Below are 24,465 nucleotides of genomic sequence, written 5' to 3' on the forward strand. Positions count from 1 at the left end.
AACACTAACTTAAAATGTATCAAAACATGATAGAGTGGTGTTTGAGGGTTACCTATATAGATAATTCTAACACGATTCGTTTGCAACGCGTGTTTTGATTGGTTGCGGACCGACTTCTAATCTGCGATAGAACCATGACATATCGTGTTAAGCCACGCCCCGTTTCTAATCAAAACAATATGGCGTCAAGTTCGACTCGTAGCGAAATTCAACACTCTGCACCATTTCTGATTGATGACCCGTGATATTGGAATCGAAAGTGAAGAAATCGAATAGAATGAATTAACTTAATAAATTTAACAAAAATCGTTAACTTCATTCTTACCGTCATTTATCGATTGAAACGTTCATTTCGTCCGTGTGTAAGCATCTAAGGTCAAGTAAAATCCGAAATGAAATGGAACAAGTGCACATAACTTTCACATAACGATTGAGCCTATAGAAACACATCAACTCTGACTTTGTCAAAACGCCCATGTCGTTATGCATACTGCATAAATCCAAATATGTCGTTAAATCTTCTGTAACAGGACTTTAACAACAATCCTAATACACCGCTTCGTCAACATACAGATCGAACTCTCGCCAGTATGGGCGTGGCCAATTGACCGACTTTGAAAGCTTCTCTCTGATTGGTCAATCCGCCACAGTATGACACGTAACTAGCGGAGGTCACAGAGTACTTAACAGCGTACTTGTAGCGATGTAAAACAATGTATCTAAATATATGCGATAGTAAACGTGTTAGAATGGGGATAGTACGTTGTTTTTCGTGGCTATACTGGCGATTAGAACATGAAATTTGGTTTAAACTCTCGACCTATCGGTCTCGAGTTCAAACCAAATTTCATGTTCTAATCGCCAGTATAGCCACGAAAAACAACATACTATCCCCTAAATATAGAACCGCCATGACCTCTTTAATCGTCTGTACTTTTACGACGATAAAACGTAATACTGATACTGAAATGTAACGTTCGATATCTATTTGTGTTTTCTGTAAACAAGCTGTGACAGGTGTTTCTATATATATATATATATACATATCTACAAGTCTATATCACGTATACCATACACCTTACATACACTAGTACCGACTGCATGCATATTACAAGTTTATGGAAGCATTATTTTCAGGAAACTAAAACCGAAAGCAAAACTAACATCGTTCCCTGAATATGCTGGTAAGTTCCGGTGGATTCCCAGCACGTGATATACCGACAACAAACAACTAGACTTGATACGGCCTTCCAGTGTAACACTTAGATAATGGTTTGGGCAGACTTTTTTTCGAACTTTGACAGTTACGGACAGGTGTATAAACCGATCGGAGCAGCAATATGCCTAGTTGTTGCAGGTGTGTTTGGCTACTTAACATTCAGGCGTACAGAAGGCAAAGAGAAACCGTCAAATCAGGATTGCAGACGACAGGTTTCAGATGACCGAGAACAAACGGAGAAAACTTCAGAGGATGTAGATTCGAACGAACCGGATTATGACCTGAACAATGATTTGGAATCGAACGCACCGAGCGTGGAAGTGGCCACTTCGGTGCCTCTGAGCGTGAACTACCACTTCACCAGGCAGTGTAACTATCAGTGTGGATTCTGTTTCCATACTGCCAAAACATCGGCCGTGCTTCCTCTGGCAGAGGCAAAGCGTGGACTGCGCATGCTCAAGGAATCAGGTAAATATAAATTGACGTATTCTTAGTTACGGAACGCAAGCGATATTTTTACCTACAGCTCCGACTTTCTAAAGTTAAAAAAAAAGACAATTTATACCAGACTCGCCTATATCACTGCGCCACATCCACGTCCATAAAACGAACGTTTCATTGGCGCAGTGATGGTCGCACTCGTCACATCTCGGCCGATTCCGTACCTACATCTACTGAAGGGTACCGGAATCGGCCGAGGTTAGCCGAATGTGATGGTCGACCGATACCCTGACATGATCATAGTGACAAGTCGTCTATTAGATGATATGAACACCTTGATAGTAATGCGAATTGTCCACATACAGTATGAAATTTATTCAACAAAGTTCAACAATGACCGGAAATTCAAATCTTAAACCTTCGGATTAACATCACATATATAGTGCATCATTTTGACGACGATCATACATCCCTGTGTTACTTTGAAGGTTTAGTTTTGGCTTAATTTCTGTAACCATTACAAATGTGTCTAGAATTTTATCTGACAATAAACAGCAGATTTTAAGTACAGAGAAGTACATGTATAGTCATTTGAGCAAGATTGTGTTTTGTTTAATTTATTTTTCATTCAACGTCATATATAGGATTATAGTATACAAACATACCATATCTTATTTGTGCAAGGTGACGGACAACGCAGCCAATATAGAGCAAAACCGTATTTATTACATTTTGCCTGTGAAATATAGAAAACTATCAAACTGATCAACAAAACTTATATTTTCACCTCAGTGATGAACGACGAAGATATACCGAGGTTTCGCAGGAACTACGTTTCTGTTGGAAGAGTTGTCCCCCTTGATCATTTTATCTTTCTACGTTTTTCCACTCTTAAGCCATCGTATACACGTGCTGACTGTTTGATGATTATTTGTTATAAACCACACCAGTGGCAAATGAGTTTTGAATAGGTCTTTTGATTAGTGGGGAAGTTGAACTTTGACCGGAACTATATTTTTCTCGCGTGCTTTGTTTCCACATGCTTGCCCCACGTGTTCGTTTGTTTACGTCGTCTGCTGTCAACATATTTATTGTCAATATTGCTTTTTCGGTATAGCCGTATAATATTATTTTGGCCCCGGAAATGACGCGACAGGTGGCGTTACTGGTCAAGATGAGGTATGTGATTGGTCAACGTAGCGGTAAATTCAAAATGCAGATATGCAGTTAAAAACGGAACAAAGTTAAGATTGAATGCAAGCTGAATAAGTGGATAAATCTTTTCAAATGACACATAAATAAAATCATATTCCTGATTGATATACAGTCGTATTCAGGCGCGTAGCTGCCTATACACAAATACGCAGTTGCGTACACATCAGTTTTCAACAACAACAACAACAACAACAACAACAACAACAACAACAAAACACACACAAAAAACAACAACAAAAAACAACAACCAAACAAACAAACAATGAAAGAAAGAAAAAAACTCTGTTATTTATATGAGCTTATCTATACACAAACTATGAATGCTGTTCCTAGGTGATGGTTCTAGTCAAACCCACTCATTGATATAACTAGTCATTACGTGGTAGGGAACGCACTCAATCGGTCGGTTAAAGTGGGACAAAGAAAATCCGAAGACCTTTTTCTTTGGAAGAAATTTCAGCTCACCCCGCAGGAACTATCAGCATCAGAAACAAGTCAAAATGGTACACCTGATGTAACAAAGCTCCCTGGTGGTTGTCAGAATTGCAAAATGCTGACGCTAACATTTAAGAGCATTCAGGACATAAAAGATCAATGCCAAATTTATGCATTTTATATACAAAATTTGCAAGATATATGTATATATGAGAGGTTGAAGCAAATTCTAAATAGCACACAAAACTTAGTTTTGATATCCAACGGTTTACACAAAATATGGAAAAAATGAAAATAAATCCAAATAATTTCAAATTGCCAGATATATATACTAATATAGACTTAAAAACTTAATATAGACTTAAAAGTGTTTCGATAAGTTTAAAATGAGCTTTGATACTAAAACGTTAAGTCCTAAACATAGGAAACTTAAATTAAAAGAAAATAATAGAATAATTCAATAATATTTTTTTTGTAACTTTACTCTACTAAATGATTATTAAATTGATTCCGGTTTGGCGTCCTCCACCTCTCTTGTCTTGATCAATCAGTCTATTTGGTATTGTACCTTCAAAATAGATCAAATAATTTTCTAAATTCTCCTAATTTTCTTCTGTTTATCTCTCCTACCATTCCCTTTTACAATACATATTTATTTTATACAATTCAGATAATCTTTTTTATACTAAACAGATTATATTTTTAAATATGTCTCAAGTACACGTATTTGCTTTTTTGCAGTTAGACGTACATGTAAAACCATTTCAGGTAAAAGTAGATTTCAATTGATTCCACGAGGAAAAGGGGTATCTGAAAGCTCTTTTACACATGTCAGACAATCTAACAGCTATATTCAGATACGTGCTGAATGTAAACTATATATAGCATTGTTAGATCTCCTATCCCTTTAAATGTATTATCTTATATAAGATATGTTATCACGATAATATGCCGAAATGCAATACAACATGGAATTATAATTTAACTCATTCCAGTATAACAATTATACACAACGAGAAAAACTTTTTTTTTTCAAATATGTGCGTGTATTTCGGCACAAATTGCATGAAACTTGTAAAAAAAAATAATCTGATACTTTCTCAATTAAGAAAAGTAAAATAAGTGCCTATATCATCTATTGTTAAACGTACATGCAGTGAATGAGCGAATAGTGAAAATTGGAGATAATATCTCATTTACATATTTAAATTGCTCATTTAAATATGATTTAAAATTTCGGCATAGTAACATTTAATTTTTTTCTGGGGTCTGATCTAGCCCACCATCCTCCCTTTGGTGCCATTCCTATAAAGGACTACTTACAACCGGAAACCAGGGTGAAGTCTGATTTACATATTTGTTACTGTTAATCTTAAAATGAATTATACAACATTAACCAAAATAATAGGTCCGGAGTTATATATGCGCATAGAGTACAAAATTCACTATTGGAATTTTCCTCACTACATGACAGTTGGTTAGATGCAGAAATGATTCAATACTTTTAAGGAAATCGTTTGCTTTCAAACGTTAGGTGAACGTTACTATACGTATGCTTAGGAATGTTATTGAATATAATGAAACACAGCTTTCTGAACGCAGATAGACACAGAAATCTAATTTATTTTCAAATGTACAGATTTTGATATTATATATGTACCCTTTGTCTGATCTTCAATGAAATTAGTAAATTAATGTATTTTTAAATCATTAGGTTTGCACACCAACGCTGTCACGAATGTTTTGCCTTATATATCAAGGCTGCTAAATAGTGGGATTAATGTCTCCAAACGAGACCAAGTGTGTTTTTTCTGGCTTGCCTGGGTTGTCACATGAACACAGTTCCCTTGTAGTTAAGCTTCTGAACTCTGACCCCTATCTGAGAGAGTGTCCTAGGCTCGGCTATAACCGGAGCAAGGACATTAATCCTCGTCAATCAACCCCTATCTGAGTATAATGATAATCGTTATAATTCCAACTTTTAACTTAACTCTAGAACACATGTCGTGCTATGTTATGACCACTGTTACAGTTGAAAGATTCATTTATATTAAACTCAATTTGACTTTACTGGAACTTTTATAACTACAACTGTATTTTATATATAAATGTATTTTACCTACACATACCGTCATGAAAACATCACCCATTATCGCAATGATCATCCCAAAACGTCGTGTTACGGTAACGCGACTTAAATACAAGGTTGATCTCAGGCCGTTTTTGGTCTTGATTTCTTTCTTTTACAGCCCTTCCCATAGGAAAGATATTGCTTTGCCCAATGGACTATGGTTATGTACGTATGGTTATTGAACACATATTCGGACATTATGTAAACGTGTTCCAAGCGTGCAAAATAAGGTAGAGTCAACACAAATTATCATTCTAAATGCTGTACAAGGCTCGTCGTTTCAAGAAAACAGGACAACGTAACTATTCGGACATCGTTAAATGACGGACTTAAATTGTCCAAACACTTAACTGTATATCGTAATACGGTACTCATTCACTCCTCATTTCATTTCTCTGCATACACATACAAAATAACTTGGCTACGCGCATGGTATTATCACCAAAATGATTCAACCTGATATCATTTTGTTATTCGTGCTGAAACACATTAGTTCGTTCATTTATTTCACCAGCAGTTTTATATTATAAACACCAGCATTTAAACTATGCCGTTTATCTTTTTTAAAGATATTTCTTGTTTAATCTAGTTACTTCTTCGTCATAGGCCATGGCCACTTAATTACTTTCTGGCACTGTGGTTCGTGAAGCGTTCCCGCTGTCCCCGACTTTCTCGTCAGACCGGATTACTGAATTTATCATTTATTTGAATCTATTCAGGCCATTGCACATTGAATAATGAATATATTGGTGCCGCTCAACTTGAGTACAGATATGTAAAACAGTCGAGTTGGAAATAGCAGTACTGTAAAAACAAATGTAGGTCCGGTCAAAGGTTAACTTCCTCACCAATCAAAAGACTGGAAGGTCATATACCACTAGCATTCGGCTAATCTCGACCGATTCCGGTACTCTTCATCGTTAGATGTAGGTGCGGAATCGGCCGAGATGTGACGAGTGATACCGCTAGTGGTATATAACATTTATTTATCCAACAGTCAGCACGTTTATACAATGGCCAGAGAGTGGAATAACACAGGGTATTGTGGTAGAATAGACTTTATGATACTAATCATATAAGTTTGGTTTTGCAAACCCTGGCGGTTCTTTTACAACATAACTGATGGAACTTTCTTTTGACTTGTTTCATAGTCAAAATGAAGAGGGCTGAATTAAAAGGAGACACGATTCATGACGTCAAAATCGATTTCTGATAGGCACACCCAATGAAAAACGTTCCGTGGTATAAAATATACATATATCTATTTGAAGTCAATAAGTAATACCCATGTGTGCTGTATATTTTCATGATGAAAACATTCATATCACGTAGCATGGGAATTTTTTTATCTAAAGAGTACGTCTTACACGAGTCAATATTACAATTATCCTATTGCATAATTCATGTTGTCTTTTAAATACTCTATTGCGAATGTAGGTTCTTCTTTTGTATACCCGTATTTATTGGACAACCAATTATATATTTTGAATTGAATATGACGTACATACTAATATATCGCTTCTGGCCTGGTTAGATAATAATATGTAGCTTCTGGCAAGGTTAAATAATAGATGGATATTTTTGATAGTCAACAGTGCATATAAAACGTTAAAAAATCTATCTCTGAGTCAGTGTATATATGTACTGGTCTGGCTTGACTTGATGACGAAATAAAATCGGATGTTAAGTTCCGTTTGGTTTGGTTTCGGGTTGTATCCTGTAAACAGCTAAGATCATTTAAGGACGACCTCCCATGTGTACAAGATGCATGCGTCTGATGAGTGTGTGTGTGTATATCTTCTTGTGGTGGCGCGAAACTGATGCCGACTTTATAGTGCGACCTCACTGAAGCATACTGCTGAAGACACCAAGCAGGACACCCCGCCCAGCCACATTATACTGAAAGCGGGCGAACCAGTCTTCCCACCCGTGCGCTAAGCAGTGATAACAATTTCAACCATTTTTATAGACTCTGGTATATCTCGACCAGGGGACATAATCCAAAGTCTTCCTTACATGGGCGAATGCTAAACTTAAGGCCAAACGTAAAACAGTGTCAAGGGAGACATTAGGAAGAAAAGTATTTAGAAAGAAGAGAAAATTGAAGATACCAAATTTAGTCGCCTCTTATTACCATACGACAACAGCAGAACAACTCAGAATCGAATTCTTTCGATTCAAAACTTTGGTCAGAATGTTACGGATAACTACAAACTGTCCCAGCACACATGAGGTATGGGTATGTCGAGATTATAGTATGACATATGCTCGCTACAATAAAAAACGTAATGGGTATTTTCAATATCTTACCTCATTTTATGTTTCCTGCACTAGCGGCCGCCATTTTGAATTCGTATCTTCTGAACACGTGATTCCCCATCGTGCAAGTGTGACGCGGTGATGTCATATTTGCCAGATTTTAATCCGCATCTCTCCCCCCCCCCCCCCCCCCCCCCCCCCCCCCCTCCCCAAAAAACAACGTCTCAAAATGTGCTATACACACTAGGGTAGGTCCAAATACATGTAGACTCTACATAATTCTCAAGTCCCTGTGGCTGAAATTACTGACATGAATCCTTCTGTAACCGGTAATGATTTTCGATAATTTTATCTGATATCCTAGGGATGGAAAAGGTGAATTTCTCCGGCGGCGAACCATTCATTGTACAACGTGGGGACTACGTTGGAGAACTGGTCATTTTCTGTAAACGAGATCTCGCGTTACCAAGCGTGACCATCGTAAGCAACGGAAGCCTGATAACAGAAAAATGGTTCCAGAAATACGGTGAGCTTTTCTTATTTATATCATTTTTAAACATTTTCCAGCGTTGAATTTGGTTTGGTTTGTTTTTGTTTAACGTCCTATTAACAGCCAGGATCATTTAAGGACGTGCCAGGTTTTGGAGGTGGAAGAAAGCCGGAGTACCCGGAGAAAAACCACCGGCCTACGGTCAGTACCTGGCAACTGTCCGACGTAGGTTTGGAACTCGCAACCCAGAGGTGGAGGGCTAGTGTTAAAGTGTCGGGACACCTTAACCACTCGGCCACTGCGGCCCCAGCGTTGAACAGATCTCCATAATATTTGATAAAAGTGATTGGGGATATTTTCCACAAAGGTAAAAAAAAATCTACTTGAGGTGTGGCGGGACTAAACAGGGCAAAATGCCCGTGGCCAGATGGTAGCTCAAATGGTTCAAGAGTCTATGTAGGTTCCCCTTGGTGCCTAGTTATGCATATTGCATTTTGGGACCGATCAGAAAACAACATGGCCGACAGGCAGCCATCTTGGATTTTGACAATTTGAGTTTGTTATCGCTATTTCTGAGGAAGTACTGAGGGGATCTTTCTCAAATTTCATATATAGGTTCCCTTTGGTGCCTAGTTATGCATATTGCATTTTGGGACCAATCGGAAAACAACATGGCCGACAGGCAGCCATCTTGGATTTTGACAATTTGAGTTTGTTATCGCTATTTCTGAGGAAGTACTGAAGGGATCTTTCTCAAATTTCATATATAGGTTCCCTTTGGTGCCTAGTTATGCATATTGCATTTTGGGACCAATCGGAAAACAAAATGGCCGACAGGCAGCCATCTTGGATTTTGACAATTGAAGTTTGTTATCGCTATTTCTGTGAAAGTACTGAAGGGATTTTTCTCAAATTTCATATGCAGGTTCCTCTTTGTTCCTGGTTATGCATATTGCATTTTGAGACTAATTAGAAAACAACATGGCCGACAGGCAGCCATCTTGGATTCTGACAATTAAAGTTTGTTATCGCTATTTCTGTGAAAGTAATGAAGGGATCTTTCTGAAATTTCATATGCAGGTTCCCCTCAGTGCCTAGTTATGCATATTGCATTTTGAGACCAATCGGAAAACAACATGGCCGACAGGCAGCCATCTTGGATTTTGACAATTGAAATTTGTTATCGCTTTTTCTGTGAAAGAACTGAAGGGATCTTTCTCAAATTTCATATGGAGGTTCCCCTTGGTGCCTACTTATGCATATTGCATTTTGAGACCAATCGGAAAACAAAATTGCTTACAGGCAGCCATCTTGGATTTTGACAATTAAAATTTGTTATCGCTATTTCTCAGAAAGTAATAAAGGGATCTTTCTGAAATTACATATGCAGGTTCCCCTCAGTGCCTTGTTATGCATATTGCATTTTGAGACTAATCAGAAAACAACATGGCTGACAGGCAGCCATCTTGGATTTTGACAATTGAAGTTTGTTATCGCTATTTCTGTGAAAGTACTGAAGGGATCTTTCTCAAATTTCATATGTAGGTTCCCCTCAGTGCCTAGTTTTGCATACTGGGACCAATACGAAAACAACATGGCCGACAGACAGCCATTATAGCTAAATCTTAAATTCTATATATAGGTTCCCCTTGTTTGAATAGTACTAGAGGGCTGTTTCTGAATTTACACAGATAAGTAAGACTTAGAGGAAGGGAAAAGTAGGGAAAAGATCAATCTGACATGGAACCTATAAAGATCATTCAATGGTGGGCGCCAAGATCCCTCTGGGATCTCTTGTTATAGACTCTGGTATATCTCGACCAGGGGACATAATCCAAAGTCTTCCTTACATGGGCGAATGCTAAACTTAAGCCCAAACGTAAAACAGTGTCAAGGGAGACATTAGGAAGAAAAGTATTTAGAAAGAAGAGAAAATTGAAGATACCAAATTTAGTCGCCTCTTATTACCATACGACAACAGCAGAACAACTCAGAATCGAATTCGTAAATGGAATCCTTTCGATTCAAAATTTTGGTCAGAATGTTACGGATAACTACAAACTGTCCCAGCACACATGAGGTATTGGTATGTCGAGATTATAGTATGACATATGCTCGCTACAATAAAAAACGTAATGGGTATTTTCAATATCTTACCTCATTTTATGTTTCCTGCACTAGCGGCCGCCATTTTGAATTCGTATCTTCTGAACACGTGATTCCCCATCGTGCAAGTGTGACGCGGTGATGTCATATTTGCCGGATTTTAATCCGCATCTCTCCCCCCCCCCCCCCCCCCCCCCCCCCCCCCCCAAAAAAAAACAACGTCTCAAAATGTGCTATACACACTAGGGTAGGTCCAAATACATGTAGACTCTACATAATTCTCAAGTCCCTGTGGCTGAAATTACTGACATGAATCCTTCTGTAACCGGTAATGATTTTCGATAATTTTATCTGATATCCTAGGGATGGAAAAGGTGAATTTCTCCGGCGGCGAACCATTCATTGTACAACGTGGGGACTACGTTGGAGAACTGGTCATTTTCTGTAAACGAGATCTCGCGTTACCAAGCGTGACCATCGTAAGCAACGGAAGCCTGATAACAGAAAAATGGTTCCAGAAATACGGTGAGCTTTTCTTATTTATATCATTTTTAAACATTTTCCAGCGTTGAATTTGGTTTGGTTTGTTTTTGTTTAACGTCCTATTAACAGCCAGGATCATTTAAGGACGTGCCAGGTTTTGGAGGTGGAGGAAAGCCGGAGTACCCGGAGAAAAACCACCGGCCTACGGTCAGTACCTGGCAACTGTCCGACGTAGGTTTGGAACTCGCAACCCAGAGGTGGAGGGCTAGTGTTAAAGTGTCGGGACACCTTAACCACTCGGCCACTGCGGCCCCAGCGTTGAACAGATCTCCATAATATTTGATAAAAGTGATTGGGGATATTTTCCACAAAGGTAAAAAAAAATCTACTTGAGGTGTGGCGGGACTAAACAGGGCAAAATGCCCGTGGCCAGATGGTAGCTCAAATGGTTCAAGAGTCAGTCTTAATTTCGGAGGTTCCGGGTTCGAGTCCCGGTCTGGTTGCTGCATTTTTCTGCCCTGTTTCATTTGGCACCCTACTAAGAAATACCCACGGAAGGCGGTATACGGTATCGTGTGTGTCTTCCGGGTCGAAGACTTTGTTGAAAGATGGTTGAATGTGGTGGAACTGGACTGGGTTGAACGCCGGCGTCCATGTAACTCAAATGTTTAGAGCGTCTGTATAGCGTTCGGAGGTGCCAGGGTTCGAGTCCCGGTCTGGTCGCTGCATTTTCCTTCCCCTCTTGTAGTATATATATGTTTAACTAGCTAAGTTGGATGTTTCCTTTATGATTACAGGCGAATTCCTGGACATTTTGGCCATCTCTTGCGATAGCTTCCATCCTCAGGTGAACAAGGAGATTGGCCGTTACCAAGGAAACAAGAACCACTTACAGAGTCTGCAGACTGTCCGCGATCTTTGTAGCACGTACAAGGTGTGTACATTGTATGTAGAGAGAAGATTTTGAACTTTCTAGGGTAATTAAAGCCGACCGGAAACCCATGATTCAAAGTGTTGTCAGGCGATTCCGTTCAACTTGTTTATTTTTTTAAAAAGATTTTGTCAATCAGAATTAATTGGTAATTTACTTGTCACGTTTTAACGTTCAGTTGAGTTTGAGAGCCGTTCCAATGTTTAGGTACCAGGTATTCGGATCAATCGCAGCATCTCGGGGATTTCCGGCACCTCTCGGAAATCAAATGTGGAGTTGCCGGAAATTTCCCCGAGATGTTGCGATTGCTGTTCGAATGTAACTAAGCAGCGTCGACATCTTGTCTCTATATTTTACTTTCGTTCCGTAGGTGGCCTTTAAGATCAATACAGTCGTAAATTCCTGTAACAAAGACGAGGATATGGCAGACAACATCATAGATCTGACACCTTGTCGGTGGAAGGTAAGCATGTAAAGCACACTGAAGAATCACGTGACCTATCAATATATTTGAATACGGTTTGAAGGTATTCCGTTGTCATGTGTGATTTTGTTGTTGTTTCTAGATTAAATGCACGTTGTAATAGGTTAGATTTTTTTCAGCTTCGTTTATTGAACAAATGGCACTCAAGTAAGCAAGCATTCAGACAATCTCGTTGCAGTCTTTTCATCCAAACAAAGGATCGGTAGCAAAGAATTGTGTAACAAAACATAGTACATTAACATGTTCAAACCATTTGAACAAACATTCATTCTCTAGCACAGTGCATTAATATACATAGCCTTTTCATTCTGTAAGCCTGACTTCTCAGTTCAGTTGACTGTGAAGAAAGGTCCGTGCAAAGGTTGGGGGTCTGAAGAAGACACCATAGTGAATAGAATATTAAAGTTATTCGGTACTTGGTTTATTTATATATATATATATGTGTGTATTTCTAAACTACATTATTGACAATTCTGACATAGCCAAAGAATGAAATAAATAGAACATATTTTTGTACTGGCAGGTATTCCAATGTTTGCTGATCGGGGGTGAGAACGCTGGCGAAAACGCGTTGAGACAGGCCGAGACGTTCGTTGTTACGGAAGCTGAATTCCAGGCATTCCTAGAAAGACACAGTCATGTCACGTGTCTCGTTCCAGAATCTAATGAAAAGGTAAAAAAAAGAAGCCCCCCCCCCCTCCCCCCCAAAAAAAAGAAAAAAGAAAAAAGAATAAATCTGACAACACCAACATCCAACGTTACTACTTAACGAGTCACGTGACTACTGCTGAGGATGTAGACTGTTATATATATATAGTTTTGATATATCAAAAGCATGACGTTGTTCGCTGCTTTGCAAACTCAAAAGCTCATTTCATTTTGGCCATTGTCACGGAAAGACGTCATTCTTTTGGTCCGATTTCCTAAAGTAACAATATCTCTCAAGATTCATTCAATCTCGTCCGTAAGCGGCAGAAAAAAAAATCGTTATTTAATACGTTTATTTCATCGCCCTTCCATCAGAAAGAAATGCATCTGATATTGATATATACCTTCATTTATTATATTTAAAATATTCGTCCATAACTCCTATGAATAAACGAGATCTTCAAAAGATGTTTAAAGCTGTCGTCCTTTCGACAAAATGGCGACGAGAAAAAATGTTGAACGTGGTTCGTTCGGAGTGAAATAAGAGGTGTTATACATTTAATTGCCTGCGAGGTTATTAAAGGAATAATTCTTGTTTTGTATGGTTTACTGGTGTGTAAACTTTATTTTTTAACCAGATATTTTAAATGACGCATCGTTTTATTCAGTTCCTGTAAAATTTTTCAAACATTCATTTTATCATCGTTATATTTAAGTTAATTCTTCCATAATCCATTTATATTGGGAAAAAAGGTCATAATAGAAACGAAAATAGTCATGTGTGCACCGGTTTTGCTAGGCGTGATAACTGAACAATGTATTCCTACGCGTCAGATTTGGGTACACAGGTAAATGATGTTTTGTTAATAATGTTATATAACTAACACACCGGAAATGTAAATATAAACTGAATTTTGGTAGACCCAAACCCATTTTCACCTGTCATTCATCATGATGTGTGTTTCAATTCCAGATGAGGAACTCCTACCTGATACTGGATGAATACGTAAGTAGAATTGTCATCCATTGAAATGTTTATATCACCGATATTGTATCCAGGTACACTATTACAGAAATACATGATATGATATACAAATAGAATTAAATAAGTAAAAAGATAAATGTAATTAATACCAATACATCAAGAAAAAACTACTCCTCCTAAAAAAAAAATTAAAAAAAAACAACAAACAAAAACAACAAAACATAATGATTGATTAGAAGATTGACGTCGACAAAATATAGCTGCGGAGTACGGTAGATTTTCAGAAATAATTTATTCACTCTAAATCAAAACGATAAAAAGAGAAGATTAAACTACATTGTCCGGTCTAACGAGTCACTTTGTATTGTAAACTACATTGTCCGGTCTAACGAGTCATTTTGTATGGTAAACTACAATGTCCGGTCTAACGAGTCATTTTGTATTGTAAACTACATTGTCCGGTCTAACGAGTCACTTTGTATTGTAAACTACATTGTCCGGTCTAACGAGTCATTTTGTATTGTAAACTACAGTGTCCGGTCTAACGAGTCACTTTGTATTGTAAACTACAGTGTCCGGTCTAACGAGTCACTTTGTATTGTAAACTACAGTGTCCGGTCTAACGAGTCACTTTGTATTGTAAACTACAGTGTCCGGTCTAACGAGTCACTTTGTATTGTAAACTACAGTGTCCGATCTAACGAGTCATTTTGTATTGTAAACTACAGTATCTGATCTAACGAGTCACTTTAACGAGGTAATTTGTACGTAAAACCAACATTTTTCCAACTTTTGCAAACCGTACAACAAATGACAGTATAACTAGATATATGTGTATATATATATGCGATATTGAGATGCGATGTTCTCTAACCCGTGTAATTGGAACATCATGTATTTACACAACGATATCTCTGTTCGTAGATGAGGTTTCTAGATTGTACACGAGGCGGGAAGGATCCATCCAAATCCATTCTAGACGTTGGAGTGTCACAGGCCCTAATGTTCAGTGGGTTTGACGAATCAATGTTCTTCAAAAGAGGAGGAAAATATGTCTGGAGCAAAGCCGACATGAAACTTGAATGGTAATCCACGGCAGCGGTTTCAGTAAATGGACTGAAAAAATAGGGCACGTTTGAACGAGCAGGACACTCATATTTTTTGGAAATGGTGTCCCTCATATCAAGTGTATTCTGCCACATTATCAGAGGCGATATGTTCTAATTAACGTAAATACTCAAACAAACAAGAAAACGGAAACTCGTAAATTCATATTAAATGCAGGCGAAGTCTACATCACGGCAATGTGCCAAAGCGTCCATTCATGTTTCTTACATCTGAAAATATAAAGACAAACGTCCAGCACTTCCATGTGTCAAAGCGCCAATGCTCATATTACGTGTTAAGTGGACGGATATATATTAAGCACTAGAAGGTCTTGAGTATGTATTTTTCTCAGAATTCTTTGTTTCATTTTCATTGTTGTTTCATTTTATATCTTTTATACATTAAAGTTTTGAAGTTATTGTTGTTGTCATCTCTTTTATATACATTACTTACCATTGTCTTATTTGTTTGTGTTGTCTATTTCATACATTACTAAATGTATAATATCCATTACCCTATTTGTTTGTATTGTCTATTAGATACATCACGTGTCCGTTTTTGTATATTATAATCTGCTGTGTTTAAATCTGTAATGTCAGTAATGATCCGGATTTGTTTTTTACAATCTGTCTGAACTAGTGTTCACTTACTTTTCAAACGAACCACTAAATGACGTCATAATTGCAAATCATCATGCTTCAATAGAGACATTCGGCCTACTCACTAAGAATATTTTTTGTTTCTTGCATTTTGTGACATAAGATGAACGCTCGTCTATCGTTTAAACAACTGTTATATGTACTAAGATTTTCAAACATTATGTTTTATTTATATATTATATTCCAGGTGATTTCTTGCTTCAATATGTATGTATTTTTGAAAAATAATCACGTGTAGTACATATTCACCACATCTTCAACATCAGTCGCTTGTCAATCTTTGTTTTCAGCGTAACAAACAGGGACAACGTATACCTTATTTGTATGATAAACGGGATGTTTTGTTGATATCATTTGTATATTAAAGTAACATCACTGTTTTCCCTACCAACGATCTCCACATGTCACATTTTATTCGATATTCAAGGACTGGTTTCAATTATCAAGGTTTTCGTGACAAATGTCGACTACTGACGGAAAAATTAACAACACAATGTTTCGGGAAATGCAGACTGATGAAGATTACCGGGAAGTTGTATGATTGACAACAGGAACTTATTTGGAAATAGTTTATTTCCTTGTGCGATATGAAATCACGTATTCGATGTTTGTTGAAATGCCGCCTAGTGGTTCCATTGTCTTCACACTCGTTTTCATTTTGAGATCATAAGACACTTAGTCTTATTCTCCTTGTACGTGTTCAAGAGTCTCCATGCAAATCTAGTTGATTTTTGTTTTGTTTTGGAGAAGTATTATCAGTTTTGAGTTCGAATTAAGATTTTGTTTTTATGTCGGCACTGTCTCTTGTTTTTCGAGTGGACTGATAGACTTGACAGATGTGTTAATACAGAAACAATAGCTAATATTGTCTGTAATCAACAATAGATTATACATATATCTATTGTCCAAATAATTGAAAGGAGACATATATCGCAATCGGATTTAAAAAAACAACAAACAAATAAACCAACAAACAAAAACAAAAAATCAGATGATTATCATATTTATTTTTTCTTAAATACATAACTCTTTAGCTGTTAATCGTCGAGATTCGAGTCAATGTTTGAAGACACCTTTATTTATGAAGCACTAATTCGACAAATAATCTCGAGATGCAGACGGTGTTCTGGTTTCTGGCATCCGAATGACTATTTCGGTTATTGACAGGGTTTCCTTTTCGGAGTGCTGTATCGTTACACCTGTGAACAGAAGAAAAGTGTCAGTTTCTAAATAAATCAGTATGCTTGTTTTAAAGAGTCTTAACTTTAACGTAATGTACAAGCCAAAAGTAATTTTCACATTTTTATTCGATGATGTATTTCTATATAAGGAAGATAATCGGATACTGTGTTGTACACACCCTAATACCAGTAAAGTAACGAATGGTCTCCACCTCGGGAGCTATTAACATTTAAAAATGACGCCTTTTGGTGAAAAGTTTAACAAGACATTGAATTACCTATCATCTGTAATAAGTCCGAAATTGTAACGTTAGAAGTCTCGGTTCCACGGCCAGCAACTCTGTCATAGAATGAGTTCAGCTGAAAATGTAACATTTTATTCTTAAGTCACACATACATTTTCAGCTCCATTTCTGTTACACACTGGTAACAGAGCCCGGAAAACAAACGTGACTAAAAAATTGAAATAGTTTAGCACAGTACATTCCCAATGTTGTCGACATAGATACAGAATTTTATCCCTCAAGAACACATAACATAACCTTATCATCGAATAACTTCCTTACAAATCGATTACATATCACTCACAAAAAGCTAATGGTTTAAACCGGTAAAGTCAAACACATTTCAGAAAAAAACTTAAGTAATGGAAATTAAATTCTGCGAAAAAATGTCATATTTGTACCTTCCCAATGCTCTACTTCACTATCCCCTCCTGGACGCCTGGTCCATTCCTCGTTCTTTTTACGACTGGTATGACACGGTTGTGTCCTTTAAGTACACATCACAGTCTTATCGCCTATAATTCCATACAGGTCGATTACGTAGAAAACTCTAACCGTGTGGGCACACTTCAAACCTGTATTGTCAAACACATTTCAGAAAAGTAATTAAATAATGGAAAAGAAGTTTTACGAAAAGAAGGATTTGTTCTTTAATACGTTCAGTCATATCATTCGAAAATAATTGGTGGTATGATAAGCTTAAGCTACAGAGTAGGAGACACATCATTAGATCAGATCAAATGACTTTTACACCAGTTCTACCTACCTCGATGTCCACCTATAGGCCGGAGTGGGCTCCTTTCTGTTTGCTTAGACCTATCATTGTGACTTTCCCCACTTGTCAACAGCTAAAATTGAAAACAATTGTTACGGCGTGTCACCAAAGGAAGTTTTCAAAATAAGATTAACAAAGAGTTGTGTAAGTATAAACACATAACGTTATAATAGAAGTATCGACAGAGAAAAATACCTTTAATGTTATTATACGTGTAATTAGAATTTATAGTTGTGGCTAATTTAAAAAAAAATAACCATAAAATTTTAATCAAAATGTGAAATTTATGATACAAATGTACATGTATTAATGAAATACATCTATTCCTTTGGATTTGAAAGAATTTGAAAAAAACCATGCTTACCTTATATCTTGGCGGATACATAAGAAGAATAAACTTTTTGGTTGAAAGGAAAACATCTTATAAGATAATATGTTATTATGATGATATATATTCCACACGCTCACACACATGTGCCGCCCGCACTGATGTAATACACCATCACGGGCTTTGTTATATTGACGTTACATGACGTTTACGTAGACACCACGTGACATGACATGATACAGGACATCACATTTAGGACACCTCAAGACATGACATAGTAATGAGAATGTCATAATAAAGTACCAGCATTGTAAATAACTCAATATGATGTTATGTAACAAAGAATTGGTCAGACTGAATGTGTCTTAGTGTGACACAGAGACCGGGACATGCGCAGATGTAATGTGTTTATGTTAGATGTCGTGGAGATTTTCGTGTCAGAACGTCACAACAATTTGTCAACAATACTGCAGCTGAAATAAAGAAAAATAGATATATTATGTTTCGCATGTATAGGAATTATATCTATACAACATTTTATTGATAAAATTTCTCTTTCCGTGCTCCAAATGGTTGTTTTCTGCATCGACAGGTATCAGTGTCAAGTCGACGGCCATCTTGTTAATTACTAAGTTTTGTAAACCGTGATTTCATTGATAGGCTATTGCCAGTGGCAAAATAGCTGTCGACTTGACCCCTGTCGATGCAGAAAACAAACATGTACCTAGGAAACCGGTGCATTTAACGAAGGCACAGTTCTGATAGGAAGACCCGGCTCCACGGAACACTCCCCATCCATCAAAGGCACAATCGGCGAGGCTAGTTTCTGATCCGATACATTTCACAGAGTCCATCCAAGTAGGTTTCGGACGCTCAATGCCTTCAAATCGGTATTGGTAGTTATGTGCGGAGCCGGTGCTAAAATATAGAAGTACATATGATATTGGTTTGAACTTTTGTATAATCATCAGATGATTTTTTTTATTAATTTCTGATAGAATGATATCGTTAGGTGATTTGTACTATTAATGGAATGACATCACGCCGACAATGAAAGCAGAAGTCGTCTGGACGTGACTCTGGTTGCGGTGCCCTGAGATGGGAAGCATGTGGTAAACGATACCATCAACTGAATGATATTGGCAGTAGAAAATGTTCATCATCTGCAATCGCCTATGTTGATGTTTTTACCTCGTCGTATGGTAACAGAGAGCAAGTGTAGAAATGACATGCGGACACATTAATTTCAAAAGGTTAATTCGTTTGAATGGAAAAAGTTTGGACTTCTTCAAATTTACCAAGAGGTGCTTTGAGGAGGAGTAATTAAATATTATTTAATTCGCGAGAAGTGGAGAGAAGAAGTATGTTACTCAAAATACCTGTATCCGAACAGCCTGCACGCGACATGGGCGTCATTCACATGCCAATTAGTTGATCCTACATAGCCCCAATAACCTTCGTAAAACACCTCTATCCGACCAGAGCTTTTCTTATAATCGTCTACTTCAACCAAGCGGAACTTTACATCTGAAACATCTACGTAAAGCAACACCGGTAAGCAAAAAAAAAAAAAAAAAAAAAAAAATTTTTATTGTTTCTGGATTTCAGAAAAAAATGCCTACTAGAATTCTGCAGAATTTTCAAAGACAGCAAGCTGTCATCCTCGATACTCCATGGAATACGACCACATATTCAAGAGAGTTTATATGGTTATAATCTCTTGAATACCGGGGATAACAGAGTGCATTAAGTTCTTAGTAAACATTAAATGAAAAAAACCACCTAGATCAAAAGTCCCTGCTGCGATTTAGGTTATGCTTAATATAATGAAAAATATTCATTAATACAGTGAAACCTGTGACCTTCCAAGGGATTCAACTAAAATAGGTCACATATGACAGGTGGTCTCTAACCCAAGGTTAAAAAATGACCCGAAAAGGAAAGTTCAGAATAATTCTGGCACATATATCATATTTATAAGTGACAAGTATCAGTACAAATTGTAAAAAGAACTCCCCCTGTCATCAAGTAAATGAAGACAATAAGTTTAACCGAATATGTAAGAGACTAATCGAGGGAAATGAAAGAGGAAAAAAATAAACGAAAAAAAATAAAACAAAACAATTTACTTTATAAAATACCTATATAATATTGAAAAATATATAGAGGATATCTAACAGTGTCTTCAGTAATACCAAATATATTTCACGAGTGGGGCTAATATTTTGATATTTTTCACGAGTGCGCAGCACGAGTGAAAAATATAAAAAAATATTAGCCGCACGAGTGAAATATATTTGGTATTACTGAAGACACTGTTAGATATTCTGTTTATTACATTTTTTATCAACGAGAACCCTACCCCGTATGCTAACTAGGACTACAGCGATAATTTGTAAACAAAAAAAGTAGTTTCCCTTGTCCAGGTGCTGACATATATGTCGGGCTTTCTGATTGGTCAATTATTTTGGTATTTTCTAATCATTAATTTGATTGGTCAAATCAGCAAAAGTGATATTTTTCACTAGTGAAAAATATCACTTTTATAAAATGAATAATTTTGGATATTTCACTGGTAAAAATGTAATAAATAAACAGTATCCAATTTGAACAGAGGTGATGCACTATTTATTTTAATTTGAAATGATGAGGGTATGACAGCTTCAGCTGCAAAGAGATATGAATCATGAATATATAGTGTATGGCTAATATTTTGATATTTTTCACGAGTGCTTAGCAACAGTGACAGATATAAAAATAAGTCACAAAGGTAAAATATATTTGGTATTACTAAAGATACGGTTAGATATTCTATTTATCATAATTTAAAGAAAAATATACCGAGTCGGCTTTTAATTTTCCCCATTTTCGTTTGCAAGCAGTGTTTTGGTTGGTCAAATCAGAAAAAAGTTATATTCGATCTTCACAAGTGAAGTATATCACTTTTATAGAATAAGTAGTTTTGGATTTTTCACTGTTTAAATGTAATGAAAGGCGTTCATACCCGAATCGTTGAAGCAGACGACCCCTACATCGTAGTCATGGGAACATGTAGACCCCCATCCACTGAAGGAGCAATGGAACAGTTTAGATTCCGATCCGGAACAACCGACATCGCTCATCCACGTGATTCCAGTTCCTTCCCCAAATACAGCATACCGGTAGGCAGAGCCTCGTCTATAGAAAATAAAATGGTATTTTTATATCATCAGTAAAACATGTGATCATTGGTATATTCACATGGTAATATTACTGGTGTATTGGTATAATAATAATACTGGTATAATGGCAGGGTAATAATACTGATTTATTGACTTGGTATATTGACACGTTAATATTACTGGTATATTGACATGTTAATATTACTTGTGTATTTGCATGGTAATATAACTGGTATATTGACATGGTAATATTACTGGTATATTGACATGGTAATATTACTGGTATATTGACACGGTAATATTACTGGTATATTGACAGGGTAATATTACTGGTATATTGACAGGGTAATATTACTGGTATATTGACATGGTAATATTACTGGTATATTGACATGGTAATATTACTGGTATATTGACAGGGTAATATTACTGGTATATTGACACGTTAATATTACTGGTATATTGACATGGTAGTATTACTGGTGTATTGACATGGTTATATTACTGGTATATTGACACGGTAATATTACTGGTATATTGACACGGTAATATTACTGGTATATTGACACGTTCATATTACTGGTATATTGACAGGGTAATATTACTGGTATATTGTTAGGGTAATAATACTGGTATATTGACAGGGTAATATTACTGGTATATTGACATGGTAATGTTACTGGTATATTTACACGGTGATATTACTGGTATATTGACAGGGTAATATTACTGGTATATTGACAGGGTGATATTATTGGTATATTTACACGGTGATATTACTGGTGTATTGACATCGTAATATTACTGGTGTATTGACAGGGTAATATTACTGGTATATTGACACGGTAATATTATTGGTATATTTACACGCTGATATTACTGGTATAATCTGCATATTGTATTAGATTTTTTTCTTGATTGATAGAAATTTCCAGGGACCCGTGTAAAATGCCACGGGGTGCAAAATATGGCATTTTCTGTGTTCGAGCTCATACAAATTTTAAATTGGAGTAAAAATGATATTTTTTGTTGTTTCCGCCAAAGAAGTATGGTATTTTAAAATTTCACCAACTAGGATGTCATCTCTTTGAAACCATGTCTACAAATGCTTTTGTATATAAGCGTCGTTGTTTTGGCAATCAGCAAGTTATGGACCAAAACAGGCACAATGTAGACATCTGTAGCAACGTACATCAAACCAGCTTTCACTACATTATGACCGTGTTTGAATAAAATCGTACCAAAGGGTCTCTAACAGAAACTTAAAATGCACTACTTATATATAACCCTATTGCTGGCCCTGCCATCATGTCCAGGTGACCCTAGGGGTCAGCCACCCCCATACTGTGATTTGCATTATTTCCAAGCTTTTATAGGGTTATTAAATTTTTCATCTTAATTACATTTTTCATCTTATGACCTTTGTCTGCCAAAATTTGTAAGAGCCCAGAAAAAATACTGATGTTTTGAATAAATACAAAATGGAGATGACTTCAAGTATCTTCCTAAAATTATTTTTTATCACTGAGGGGCCACGGCATTTCCGAAATTTGCACCCTTTCTTTTTAAATTAGATTTACAATTTGTTTAAACAATGTAGTATGTTCATGTAGATATAATATGACAAACAATGTACGAAAATGTGCACGTGCATTTTGTGGTTTAACACCAATGCGGTTTTTCTTTGCTGAAGTAATATGGAAACCGTTTAAAGGCTTCTGATAGGTCGATTTGGGTATTACCCAACTTCGTTCGGATTTGTAATTTAGGCTTATTGTGACTTTATCAATTCTGTCACGATTTTAATTTATATCGTAAACGGCTAGGCATTACTTCAAATGAGGAAGTTAAAAAGATGTTGCTAATTTAACAAATGAAGCCTTTTGGTATATCTCAATAATATCTACTTTAAAATGTTTCTTTATGAACCATTTAGTCTTTGATATACATGTACATTTTCCTAACCTGTATCCAAGCATTCGACAGACAACTTGAGCGTCATTATTGTCCCAGGACCCGTCACATATGGTTCCCCACTCTCCGGCGTAGAACAACTCCACGCGACCAGAGCTGTTGGAAAACCCTCCCACCAATCGGACGGCAAGCTCTTCGACGTCTGTCAAATGTATAATTGTTAATACTGCTAATCAACAATATCTCAAGTTTAAAGACGTTCTATTAAATACAAAGTGTATCTCCGTCGATTTCAATATTTCAAAAGTGGTAGTTTACTTTGTTCAAAATACAGATTTCATGGTATAGTTCGCCCGATTTCAGTTTAATGTGACAGGGTGGGGTGTCCTGCTGGGTGTCTTCGGCAGTAGAGTTAAGTGAAGTAGCACTAAAAAGTTTCGCGCTATCACACGTGGACAAGCACCAAAATATCACAGCCTCCCAAAACACAAAATTACTCACCACACGCACATATGGGCCGTCCTTACATGACCATAGCTGTTGATAGGACGTTAAACAATGCTAAACCAAACCGATGTTTATCACGGACAGACATTAAGACAGAGTGACTACTATGGCCTCTTACTAAGTGGGACTTTGATACACAGCTACTATCAAATCAAATCGTACTTGATTGTCTTAAACAGTAAAACACATTAAAGATATAACAACTGACCAACCACTTGTTGTGTAACCTCATACACACCAACCAATCGTTGTGTAACTTCATACACACCAACCACTCATTGTGTCATATCCTATACACCGTAACTAAATACTTACCAACCACTCGTTGTATAACTTAATATTCACCAACCACTCGTTGTGTAACCTAATATTCACCAACCACCCGTTATGTAGCCTCATATACAACGACCACTCTTGTTACTTCATATACACTAAACACTCGTTGTGTAACCTCATATACATTGCGCACATGCATGCTTCTAACTCAACATCATGACCATGAACCTTTAATTATTGAGCAATACCAGCAGTTGAAAATATTTAATTGTTTACGGACAAACGACAGACGAAATGCGTTTATCGTAATGACGTATTCTCAATGGAACCAATGACCATTAGGAACTGACCCTTTAGGAGCTATAAACATCATACCATGAAATTGTATTCCAACATTAATCCCTCTACGACTTCCCGTCAAATTAATAAAAGGACAAACGACAAGA

General features: G+C 36.8%; 2 protein-coding genes across 6 annotated transcripts in view; one reads left to right on the plus strand and one right to left on the minus strand.

Annotated features, from left to right (window-relative positions):
• The first annotated feature begins 1,165 nt into the window (after window positions 1-1,165).
• Window positions 1,166-15,353, plus strand: LOC117338203 (radical S-adenosyl methionine domain-containing protein 2-like). The gene is made up of 7 exons (XM_033899460.1): window positions 1,166-1,687; window positions 8,065-8,226; window positions 11,577-11,713; window positions 12,081-12,173; window positions 12,718-12,867; window positions 13,816-13,848; window positions 14,752-15,353. Exons 1-7 carry the CDS (start codon window positions 1,270-1,272, stop codon window positions 14,914-14,916), a joined length of 1,158 nt encoding a protein of 385 aa, XP_033755351.1. The 5' UTR covers window positions 1,166-1,269; the 3' UTR covers window positions 14,917-15,353.
• A 1,227-nt stretch (window positions 15,354-16,580) lies between these two features.
• Window positions 16,581-24,465, minus strand: part of LOC117337468 (deleted in malignant brain tumors 1 protein-like) — a 33,252-nt gene continuing 25,367 nt past the window's right edge. For 2 of the 5 annotated variants that reach the window (XM_033898464.1, XM_033898460.1), the window contains 7 exons: window positions 23,288-23,438; window positions 21,166-21,338; window positions 19,541-19,697; window positions 17,825-19,079; window positions 17,460-17,633; window positions 17,053-17,134; window positions 16,581-16,792 (listed from right to left, as the gene is read on the minus strand). In XM_033898464.1, the coding sequence (XP_033754355.1) occupies window positions 18,812-19,079; window positions 19,541-19,697; window positions 21,166-21,338; window positions 23,288-23,438 (749 nt within the window). In that variant the 3' untranslated portion in view covers window positions 16,581-16,792; window positions 17,053-17,134; window positions 17,460-17,633; window positions 17,825-18,811. The remainder of the gene's footprint in view (window positions 16,793-17,052; window positions 17,135-17,459; window positions 17,634-17,824; window positions 19,080-19,540; window positions 19,698-21,165; window positions 21,339-23,287; window positions 23,439-24,465) is intronic. The other 3 variants (XM_033898463.1, XM_033898461.1, XM_033898462.1) reach the window with 3 other exon arrangements.

The sequence above is a fragment of the Pecten maximus genome, chromosome 11 (genome assembly GCF_902652985.1).
Source record: "Pecten maximus chromosome 11, xPecMax1.1, whole genome shotgun sequence".
Taxonomy (NCBI): Eukaryota; Metazoa; Mollusca; class Bivalvia; order Pectinida; family Pectinidae; genus Pecten; species Pecten maximus.

Coding starts and splice junctions, on each gene's coding strand:
- LOC117338203 (XM_033899460.1), top strand. CDS start 1,270: ATGGTTTGGGCAGACTTTTTTTCGAACTTTGACAGTTACGGACAGGTG. Junction 12,868..13,815: donor TTCCAGAATCTAATGAAAAG/GTAAAAAAAAGA, acceptor TTTCAATTCCAG/ATGAGGAACTCCTACCTGAT. Junction 13,849..14,751: donor ACCTGATACTGGATGAATAC/GTAAGTAGAATT, acceptor CTCTGTTCGTAG/ATGAGGTTTCTAGATTGTAC.